A 12,194-nucleotide genomic window follows, 5' to 3' on the forward strand; every position below is an offset into this window, starting at 1 on the left:
CGTACGCAATATATAAAATTATATTCAAGTAACGATGATCCGTCCAACACATTGTTTGCCTGTGTCCAGGTATAGCCGAACGTGTTTTTCACGTAAAAGTAACAGAAACAAATCAGGCAGCATTGTGTATTGCCGCCTTTCAGTTAAAACTTTGGGGGGAAAAAGCCACGATGTGAAGAAACAACACGCTGGATTACGAACGTTCGTATGGAAAATGTCGTGACTATTATCTTAGCGGTGGTGCTCGAACAAACTCAACATCTCATCATTAGCCCGCAACTCTGATTAGTACGGTTGCCTACGTAAGGTGCAAAATAAGCTCAATGTACATGCATACATTACAACTGCCATACGTCAGAAGAAAATATAAAGTAGGCTGATTAGTCAGGTAAGAACCCAGCACAAAAGGGTCACACGCACACGCGGCTGCTGACGAAACTGAGAAAGTCAAAACTGATCCAGAGAATTCTAGATATGAAGCTTTCGTGACTGCAAGGATTCATACTCTTAGGTTTTTCGGTAAAGTCACGTAGGTAAAAAATAAAAAATAATAGAAATAATAATAGAAATAAAATAATAAATCACGACGTTTCGGAGGCAACACAAGTCTCTCTCACTTGAGACAGTAAATCTGGCTGTGACGGTCCCACCTGATGACGGAGACTTGTGTTGCCTCCGAAACGTCGTGATTTATTATTTTATTTCTATTATTACTTTTATTAATTAAATTTTTTACCTACGTGACTTTACCGAAAAACTTAAGAGTATGATGCAGAGAATGTGTGCTTAAGCAAGCTGATGAGAGAAAATATCTGATCCAAGCAGGCCTATATGCTCATGGAGTAGAGTATTCATATTTCGTGTGCTGAAGCAGACCCCCTGTCCGTCCATGATTGTATTATCAGCTACAATAGACCACGCCAGTAAGAGGATGCATCATATGTACAGCCACAGTGATTTCAACAGGCCTCTTAACCGACACTAGGTTTAGGTTTTAGATTTTATTATGGCACGGGGAAATACATGCCCGTTTTCGACAGGCACCTGGTTACACAATAGATACCTGGTCATGTGGCGAGACAAAAATAACATTCTATAAAAGAGGTTTTGTGGGTTAGATCGCGTAAATATATAAATGTGTCGTTAAAACCGCAACCGCAAGCATCCGTCCTCACCTGATGATGGACGCTTGTGTTGCGACCGAAACGTCGTGTTCCCTTATTATTATTTTTTGTTTCTATCTACGTGACTTTTGTTTCACGTAAAACGTAAAGCCTGCAAAGTGAAGTTGATCAATTGGTGCACCCTTCCCACGTGCCCCACTAAGGAGTGCTCGTTAAATGACAACCAAAGTCAATGTAGTCCTCAGAGTTGCAATAGGCCTAATTCAGCGATGAGCCAAACTTAAAATGATAATTATTGTGCACCCATTGGTGACTGGGAAGATAACCACTTAAACTTAAAAACTCAGATTTAATCACGGGGTGGTTGAAACTAATATCTGTTCTGTATAACTATATATTTGGTGAGATGTTAACTACCTCACCTGGTATACAGGAGGTCGTGGGTTCGATCCAGACCCTGACGCCTGCTGCTGTATATTTGGAGTTTGTATGTTATCCCCATGGTCGGATGTATTTTTATCAGAGTCCTCTGGGTTTTCCCACCGCTTTTATTTGGTTACTATAAATTTCCACATGATCAGCCACTTCGTTGAGCTATCATTTGTGGACAGGTCGTTTATGAAAAAGAGCTACATAGCTCAGTGGGCCTTACACCTGGTTAAAATGAAAAGGAGTAGATAATCGCAGGACGAGCATGAAAGAAAACCCGACAGCTGATTGAGCCCTTCCTCATGAAATAAACTAAAGCTGAAAATCTAAACCTCTAATCTACGAAATCCAGATTTCGGACCGAGGATCTCGGCGAAGGATACCGACTCATTTGACCTGAACATTTCATTTCAGTTTTCATTTATTAGGCATAACCCTGTGAGCCATGCGGCTCTTGACTCTGGTGCAACCGCAAACAAAACAAAAACATGAACAAGAAACATCTTAAAGTGACTACACGCAACAGAAAAATCCTGGGGGAAAAAACAGCAAAGTCTTCCAGAAAAAAACACCGCATTTCAACGCCGTGTGCAAAAATCCCAGTGGGATGCAAGTCAAACAATAACAACCACGAGACAATGTAGATTAAAGTTATCAGGCCAACTCTGTACTACGGCACACGGCGTGAGCTCATTCACCGACCAAGAGACTCACCGGACGGAGAAGAATAGTACGACAGGCCCTGACGTTCGGCAGAATTCGTGGTCCAAGACTCTGCGCTCGAGATGAAGCCAGTTCCAATGCCCTCTGTAGACACATACACACACGAGTGGCACACACCGCCACCCAAGCGATGCACTCACTTTCAAGAGAGCACGGATGGACAGTTTCCAAGGTAACCACACACTCCCCCCCTCTCCTCCTCCAACGCTTGTGTGTTTACTGCCCGACCTATAGAGTGTGCTAGGTACACAATGGACGGACGCATCCCCATTGGACCGTCTCGGATGAGTTTTTGGAGTGCGTGCGCAAAAAAAAAGAGACGTGGGCAAGGCAATTAGCTTGATGAGCAAGCCCGAAATAAGGTGTATTTATTTCACACGGTTAATGGCAAGGTCACGGTTATTAGGCAGTGCATCGTAGCGTAAGCTAGTTTTCACGTTTACTGTATATTTAATCCAAACTCACTCGTGTCTTCACATTTTGAAACATCTAGTATATTCTCTCTTAATGGGCTCTTGATACACCGTGATGTTGTCAAGCCAAGTTATGCTGTTATTGTATGTACGTATATTAAACGTCTTTCGCACAGTAAGTAGCCAACTGCGCTAATTGGAGGTGTGGAGGAAGGACAAAATCTGCCATCAAGCCATTATTTGACCCTCGATTTCTCAACCTACCAACCCACGTATTATCCAGTAATTAATCTCTATAATAAAAAACAAAATGCCAGTTCATTTACGGTGGCACCCGTTAACGTCCAATATTTTCCCGCTCAGATAAAGACATTTTTTTTTATAAGGAATTGATTTTCAAACATTACACGATATCGGTTCAGCCAACTACGGTGTGTTTGTAAGATACATTTATAAAGTCTGAATAAACACCACCATCGAATCTAAAGTGCAGTATATTCCAACAGTAGTAAAGTTACAGAGCGAGCTTATTGACATTTTCTCCACAATAAATGTGTTCTTCAAAATTGTAAGTTGACAATATTTATCGGCCTCGCTGTATTTTGTCTCACGTCACATGAAGAAATCAATCTCTATGGATAAAAACAATAATCGATACATTACGCATAATCCATACAGTTCTAAGCGTAATAACCTTTCATCCGACACTTTGGCTCGGATGACATTGTACATCAAGGAAAGGCAAAACAGAAATACTTCATATCTGTGAAAGCCTTATCTGTATTTTAATGTAAGTAGGAGGCTAAAATGGTTCACAGATATATCTAAGTGTCATCCCAGAGTGTGTGTGTGTGTATGAGAGATGCTAGAAATAGTATGCTGCTCAAAGGGTGCTGAGATTATATCGATTGTATCACCTTGCGCGGTTATATATATGTCGTTATAGTCCGTATACAGTATATCAAACACTGGCGTAACCTCCGCAACATTGAAGTGTAAGCTAATGAGAGCCCAGTGTGCACATGGTTTATGGATGCGGCCCTATCTCGCTCTGTACAAAGCTCCATTTCAAACTGGGGAGGTGTCCCTTATCAGAAAATGGCTTTCAAACAAGACCAAGGAAAAGCGTAAATCATCGTGCGCGCATCAAACGGGCCCTCTGAACAATAAGCAATGAAAATGTCATTTTGATTGTAAAAAAGAAAAACTGAGTGTTTTTTTGAAGACAATAATGACCGCTTGTGAAGGCGTGATCAAGTTAATTCTTGTGAGGAACGCGATGCCACGGTTGCAAATGTTGCTTGTGAAAGTCACAATTTACAAATGTTATTTGTGCAAATCACAATTTACAATACACTTAATGAATAAAAGCAAATAAATTGATGTTATTTGTAAATGAACACACGCACACACACACCCTGGGTAAAATTGTGATGCATTCACTGGTTTTTCAGTGCATTTGCTTGAAAGTCAGATGTTAAAAATATATACGAATAATAATCAATTTAATGAGGCAGTTATGATGCGCTACGTGAACAGGAAAGGCATTATTAAATCAATGCGATCGTTCTTCTGAAAATGCCTGCGAATTAATGTAAATGTGAGACGTGACAGATCGAGTGCCAGCACTACATTTACGGCAATGCTTTATTCATACACAGTCTATTGGTGATGTGTGCACTCATGAATGAATGCAAACAAACTGGATCATACATTTTGACCAGGTTTGCTCGGATGAAGTTAATATTGTTTAACGAGGTTGAGAGTTTAATAGGCCAGGATAGAGTCTACATTTCCTAGCGTGAACTGTGGCATGAGTCTGCGGCCAGCAGGGGGACCAGAAGCGTTGTCCTGTGTAAAATCCCAATTGAGTAATTTGTGATGCAATTTGAAAACAAATTGCAACAATAAAAATGTGGATCCTGAACGCCAGCAAAATGACCAGCTCTTACCATTGACAGCACGGGATCTTTTTACGTCCATTCGGTGGCGTACGGGGCCACCGTATTGTCGTCATTTACGGTCAATGCACCCAACGTAGCAGCAATAACCAGGGCTGCCCACTGGAGTGGAACCGTGAACTTCTGCCACGTCAACGCCCTATCCTCCTGCTGGCATGCAGATAAGAATCATCTGAACTCATATTAATAGTGAGAGCTAATCATCATCATCATCAGCTGTATTTTATCGACTGCTGGGTAAAAGCCACCTCATGACAACGCCATTACTCGCGGTCCAGCGATGCCACAATCCATCTTGCTCGGGCACATGGGATAATATCGCCACGCCATCTGTGCACTGGAGACTGAAACTAAACTAAACAAATTTTTTTATGTACCAAGGTAAAGCCCACTGAGCTATATAGCTCATTTTCAGAAGCGACCACAAATGATAGCTCAACTAAGTGGCTTATTATGGGGAAATGTATAGCAGCCAAATTCCTCTAAACGCACGTTGATTCTAAAAGTGGAGGGAAAAACCCGAAGGATCTCGAGAAAAATCCAAGCCACATGCAAACTTCCAAATATACAGGGGTCAGGGTTAGGGATCGACCCCACGATCTCCTGTATACCAGGCGAGGTAGTTAACGTCTTTCGTTAAAGTCACGTAGATAGGTTCAAGGAAAATAACAAAAAACTACGACGTTTAGATCGCAACACAAGCGGTCGTCATCAGGACCCGCTTGTGTTGCGATCAAAACGTCGTAGTTTTTTGTTATTTTCTTTGATCCTATCTATGTGACTTTAACGATATAACAGCCGTGCGTTGTTATTAAACACCTGCATTTCCCGAAGGAGTAATCACAATCGCTTCCGTGGTCGTCAAATCATCGTCATCATCAAAGGTAATACAAAAAGAACATTGTTCTTTATGAATGATTATTTATATTCGTCATTGTTATTTTTCATTTATAATTCCCCCCCCCCTCCAATGTTCACTCATATCAGGAACATAAACCCCATTTTGACCATGGGCACAAGGTTTCTGCATTCGCGAGCATTTGCAAGAAGGTAACCCTCGCGGATAGAGAGGGTTTACTAAGCTTGAGTCGTCTTACGAGCTCAAAATGCGATATTTTAAACGGTGCATTGAAAACTGATTATATAAATACATCTGCTTCGACATATTTTGGTGTCATATACGCGTAGATTATACACAGAAAATGAACGTTTGCAAAGTAAAGTCACAAATAAAGCAACTGATACGCTAATTATTTTTGTTGAAGTCTCGCAATGGGTTTCACTTGAATTTGTGAAGTAACCTTCACAATCACTTATATTTCACATCTCCTATATATCTTCTTGGTTCTTTCGGTAAAGTCACGTAGAAGGGAAATAATGAAATAATAAAAATAAAACATAATAAAGCAATTATTATTTTATTATTTCCCTTCTACGTGACTTTACCGAAAGAACCAAGAAGATGAATCCCTGCAGTCACGAAAGCTTTAAATCGAAAAAAAAATATCCTATATAGTCGATATAAAAAGAAAAAAATACAATCGCAGGATCCTCTTGACACATTAAGTCCCTTCTTGGCATGGATCTAACCAGCTGCAAAACAAAATTAACGCTAAGTTACAGTAACAAATTGTAATCATTCCCATTATAGCGCGGGCTAGTGTGACGTTAAATGGCCTGGTGTAATGACACAAGCAGATGCTGGAACATTTACTGTAATTATGGCCTTTCCTGGCCGTGGCAAATATACCACGTGTCTGACGATTTAATTCGCTGGGGTACTGCCAGCTTCGAGAAGTGGCATCTAACGGTTACAACGCAGGGCGATAAAAATACAAATGGAATTAACATTTACCAAAGTACATTTTGTACATGGCATACATCCATTTTTGGTAAGTTCACCGCGACAATTAGTGAAAAAATGCAGTCGTAGAATTGGTGACTTTGTGAAAACCATCATTTCATATTCCTAAATTGAAAAGGTATTCATTGCTAGCTGAACGAGAAGGTAGGGCTCATCGTTTGATCGTCTCACCAGATGCCCACCCCCGTGTTGTATTTTTAAGATGTTGGTACTCGCTGCACGATCCTGAATGGATATTCACCACTTTCTTATTTCACGTGGCAAGGTGAAAATTGCAACACCGGAGCCGTTCATAAAGGACGTCACGCGATTTTGGACGATTTTTGACCCCCCCCCCCCTCGTCACACGGCGTCACAAAAAGTCAGACCCCCCCCCCCCTCAAATATGACGTCACAAAGCTCTGCCCCCCCCCCCCCCCCCAAAACCATATTTCCATTTTGAAAATAAAACATGCTTCAAATCGCTTTCAACTATTGTCATTGTAGTGCGTATTTAATGTGGCGCTGCACTCTGATGTTGTGGGAGAAAACATTTATTACAAAGTATATTTAATAAAATACGCTGCCAAGCTCAGCAGTGTTTCTTAGGACGCTGTCTTTCCGACAGCTGTTTCTTCACCTGAGGACGGCTGCTTGTGTTGTGGCCGAAACGTCGTGAGAATTTAATTTTATGTAATTTTTTATTATTATTTCCCTTCTACGTGACTTTACCGAAAGAACCAATAATAAGTAGAACGTGTTGTCTATATTTATTTAAAGTTGCGCATTTTGATGTGACGTCACATTTCTCAACCACCCCCCCCATGTCACACATCGTCACAACTGTCTGACCCCCTCCCCCCCACGCAGGTGCGTGACGTCATTTATGAACGGCCCCATAGCAAACGTTGTGCGCATTGCTTTGCTGAAGCAACAAAAGGCGACGGGGAGAGCCACGCGCAAACAGAACAACAACAACAACCTAAAAGGAACGCGTCCCTAATTGGGGTGTCACACAAAATGGGCGGGGCTCGCGTGCACGGGATTTTGCTTAAAAATCCATCAGACATGCACAGCCCTCCGAAAATCCATACCGTGCCTATTAGCGTCACGTGCAATGTGTCACGACCATCCCTTTGGTGAATAATGGGAATGGGGGGGCGGGGGGGGGTTCGGGTTGAGTGGTGCTCGGCGTGGATCAAGGTGGGGGGGGGGGACATTTGGCAACTGTTGTCCCCTCCCGCCCAAGCCGACAGTAATTGCATTTTTTTTACTCATTAACGCCTCGAGACCGAGACCTGCATGAACACGATCGTTAGGGAGAACATTTGAGGGCGACGACGATGCACCGGCTACGAAACCCCGGGAGCCCGAGTTCGATTCCCGCTCACGGCCAACACCAGAGGGCGATTAGATGATCTGAAACGGAACTGGGCCCCCCCTCCCCCTAGGTCGACTCAGCCTCAAATGAGTACCTGGCTCGGTGTGAAAACATCGCCACTGGGGAGACAAAGGCGGCCGGGCGTGGTGCTGGCCACCACCCACCCATTCGTGTGCCGTGCCGGCCTTTATCGGTGCTCGTAAACAGCAATTGCCCCCAAAATCTGTTAAGACTGTATGGGGGAATCTTTGTCTTTTTGCATCGGTGCCACGTTTACATAGTAGCGGTAACATGTACGATAATTCTAGATTTGAAGCTTTTTCGACTGCAGGGATTCATACTCTTAGGTTCTTTCGGTAAAGTCACGTTCGTAAAAAAAATAATCATAATAAAATAAAATAATATATTATATTTTTTTTACCTACGTAACATGTACGCTGCCACGTACATTGTACCAAGACAAAGACCACCAAAGCCGCCGCCCCCCCCCCTCCAACCCATATATATGGCACGTCTATATAGGATAACCCCGCAAATTCATTCCGCACATTTCATTGGGACCAATACTCGGCCGTGTGGTGGCGTGCAGTAGATGGCAGTGCGGCTAAATCCATTGCTCCGGAGTCTACGGTTCCCACATTCGGCAAGCGCCGTGGCTCTCTGACAACACCGAACGGCACCGCAAAGGCACGTGAAGGCCTTCATCCAGCAGTCGATTCCCTCCCAGAGAGCTGCAAGTATACGCAGGACAGAAATACATGCAAAAACATCCCCCCCTCCTTCCTCCCCCAGTATAGCCTGAACAGACTGTAGGGGCAAGTGCTGTTGGCGAGCACCTATGAAGGCCGGCACGGCAACACGAGGGGGTGGGTGGCCAGCACCACGCCCGGCCGTCTTTGTCTCCCCAGTGGCGATGTTTACATACCGCAGCGGGTACTCATTTGAGGCTGAGTCGACCTAGGGGAGGTCCAGGACCGGTTCAGATAATCGTCACTGGTGTTGGCCGCGAGCAGCAATCGAACTCTAGTCGCCGGATTCGTAACGCAAAGCGCTAAGCGCTACACTACCGCTCCCCACAATAAAGATGTACACACATACAGCAGTCCACACGTTTGCAATCGTATGCAACTTGTAAGGACGCCCTTGATGCCCAGTCTGGCGTGCAATCGTCAGCACTAGAGCATTGGGTAATTTGATGTATGGTCACCAAAATATATGGGAATGTCACAAATAAACTAAAAAATTAACCCGTAAAAACAAAGTTTTTCACTATAAATCCTTTATATGCGTGGCGGCTAGAGTCCTCTCGTCCTCTGGCTTGAGATGGCTGCCACCTATGGGTCAGATGATTGCCTGCCACCATTAAGCAATTGGTAATTAAATATTTAAAACAAATTCCTAAAAAGTGTAAAGTTATGGAAAAAAATTTTCACGAAAATAAATTGTCACGCACAACGAGTCTGTGTGCAAAATGTCAGCTCGATTGGATCACGGGAAGTGGGTTAAAAAACGACCGAAAGATTTGCACGGTCGTAAGCGCGCAAGCAAGCAAGCAAGTGAACTTAATATAAAGGATTTAAAAAGACCTCGATGTGCTCGTGGGCAAAGCGGTTGATGCCACAACCCTGCACCAGATTCTACAGCTTGCAACACGTGGGGACACGCGACCTACAAGATCTGCCCTGACAGTATCATCCCCACCATCCGGCCCCAGGTCTCCCCCTCGTTACAAATAAAGCATCTCAACAAAGCAACAGCGTCATGGCAAGAACTAATTACAAGCCAAATACCAACCCGCAGGGACAAAAAAACAATGCCTTTATCCTGCAGTTCATTGACAAAGTGCTGTAAATTATAAAAACCCATCATGTACCCACCCCCCCTCCATAAGCCACAGACGGATCACACACAGCAACGGACACCTTTGCTCGCTAAAGCAATCTTAGCGTCGTTAAATCTTAAGAGTGTAACTCGAGATCAATAACTCCCATTCTGAACGCAATACCGGCATCGTTAAGCTGCGCATATATATCCACACTCAGGCTTTCTTTGCCTTAATAACCTTCTGCCGGGGATTACCAAGCGCAAGCGGCCAAATTTATTGCACCCCACTTGGGCGAAACCTGCCCACGGCAGCCACGTGGCCGTGTACCCACCACGTGACCGTGTACCCACTACGTCACGGAGCGCGGCCCCAGGGGGGACCTTTGAACGCCAGAGGTCGCAACCGGGTACCCGATACCCGTACCCTACCTGATACCCGGCTACCCGTACCCGGCCGGGTACGGGTACGGGTACCCGTTTGCGACCCTGGTGCGGCCGGGTACGGGTACGGGTAGGCCGTGAGTCACTGGTGAGTCACCGTTTGTCACTCATTTCCCAACGTCTTGTCTCTTCTCACAATTCAAGTTCCTAGAATCAACCCACCCGCGCCTGCAACATTGCTTCATCCCAGAGGTCGCAATCGGGTACCCGATACCCGTACCCTACCCGATACCCGGCAGGGTACGGGTAGGGTACGGGTACGGCCGGGTACGGGTACCTGTTTGCGACCCTGGTGCGGCCGGGTACGGGTACGGGTAAGCAATCAAAACCCATTTGCGACCTCTGCTGAACGCCCTCCCAGCTGGGGGGTGCGGCGGGGGGGGGGGGCATAAGTAGAACACGAAATAATAATAGGGGGTTTCCCCGTTTTTTCTGGCAACAAAACTGAAACCTTTTTACAATGATTCATGTCTGCATTAACCACAATACTTGCAGTCAAAATGCAAACAAAAAACACACTATGATAATATATTGCCATTGTCCTTGACACTGATTGGTCCACAATCAGAGCTGACTCGCAACGACGCGACGGTGAGCACCCGCACTGCGTCGTACGTAGTCGGAAGGGGACACGGAGGAGGGAAAGGCGCAGCCCTGAAACTGCCTGCTCACGCCACCGCTGGCAGAAGGGCCTGGAGCTGTGCACTTTGAAATCTAGACCACTGAAAACTGTGGAGGCAGGAGCGAGGGCTTTTTTAAAATCCTTTATATTAAGTTCACTTGCTTGCTTGCTTGAGCGCTTACGACCGTGCAAATCTTTCGGTCGTTTTTTAACCCACTTCCCGTGATCCAATCGAGCTGACATTTTGCACACAGACTCGTTGTGCGTGACAATTTATTTTCGTGACAATTTTTTTCCAAAATTTTCCACTTTTTAGGAAAAAAAAAATTCATATTTAATTTAAAATACCAATGTGATAAAAATGAAACTCTTACTCAAGAAAAACAGAAATGAATAATACAATAAAACCGATGCCACGCATATAAAAGATTTATAGTGAAAAACTTTTTTTTACTAGTTAATTTTTTTCTTTTCGGGTGGCCATCAAACAAAAACGGTCACCGCATCGAGCGCTTTTAGAAGCGCTTCTGCGGCCGTCCGGAACGCTCTTCCTTCTGACATAAGGAAGGCATTGGAGCGATGCATTTCTCTAATTCTAGATTTAAAACTCTTTTCTTTAGAACTGCTCTTTGTGTTTTTCATTTCTTGTCTTTCACCCGCACCCCTGATTAGCATGGTTGGCTATATACGGTGTGAAAGAAGTTTAATTTGCATAAAGTGGCTCACCAGCAACGTTCGCGGCTTGCCATCGCGAGGTTGCGAGTTCAAATTCAGGTTTTGCAGTTGACCCGAGCCATTGATCTTCTGGGGTTGATCAAATGAGTACCACTTTATGGGCAAGTTATCAGTGGTTGTCCTTTGGGGAGACTTGCTCTCCCCGCCAGAGGAATGTGGAATTTCCACCACTTGCTCAGGGCCGTACACAGGAGATGGGCACCGATTCCTCAATGCAACAGGGAAATCACATTGACTTGCCATTTAAATTCACCGGCACCTTCGAGTAGTGCGGTTTTGTTTTACCGTACGGCGCGAAAGAAGTTCAACAGACGCGTACGTCACACACAAGAACGTAATGCTTTTCGGGAGCCCTGCTTGAAGAAAGTGTCACCAAACTGGAGTTCAATGCTGAATCGTATCTGCCCTTAGGTCATTTAAGTGTAAGCCTCACCCTGTGGTTTAATGTCTATTGATTTTTTTTGCTTGGTGTGGGGGCCTCGAATCTACTTTCTTTTTTAATAACCGAGGTCCAAAATGCAAAATGCTTAGAAGAAATTCGGTATCGATGGCGTTAACTTTGTCAAAAGAAAATTAATCAACATTTGTAATTAAGTCCACTGATTACGCTTTTATTTGCGAAATGAAGCACGATGGATTTTTTTTTGTGCATTTAATTGCAAGAAAAAAAATAACATCTGAAATGCGCCCGGTGTAAT

General features: G+C 44.1%; 1 protein-coding gene across 2 annotated transcripts in view; it reads right to left on the minus strand.

Annotated features, from left to right (window-relative positions):
* Positions 1–12,194, minus strand: part of LOC144732882 (uncharacterized) — a 295,786-nt gene that overhangs the window by 168,827 nt on the left and 114,765 nt on the right. For both annotated transcript variants that reach the window (XM_078614545.1, XM_078614544.1), the window contains exon 4: positions 2,268–2,360. In XM_078614545.1, the coding sequence (XP_078470671.1) occupies positions 2,268–2,360 (93 nt within the window). The remainder of the gene's footprint in view (positions 1–2,267; positions 2,361–12,194) is intronic.

This window comes from Lampetra planeri, chromosome 44 (assembly GCF_965212315.1).
Source record: "Lampetra planeri chromosome 44, kcLamPlan1.2.h2, whole genome shotgun sequence".
Classification (NCBI taxonomy): domain Eukaryota; kingdom Metazoa; phylum Chordata; class Hyperoartia; order Petromyzontiformes; family Petromyzontidae; genus Lampetra; species Lampetra planeri.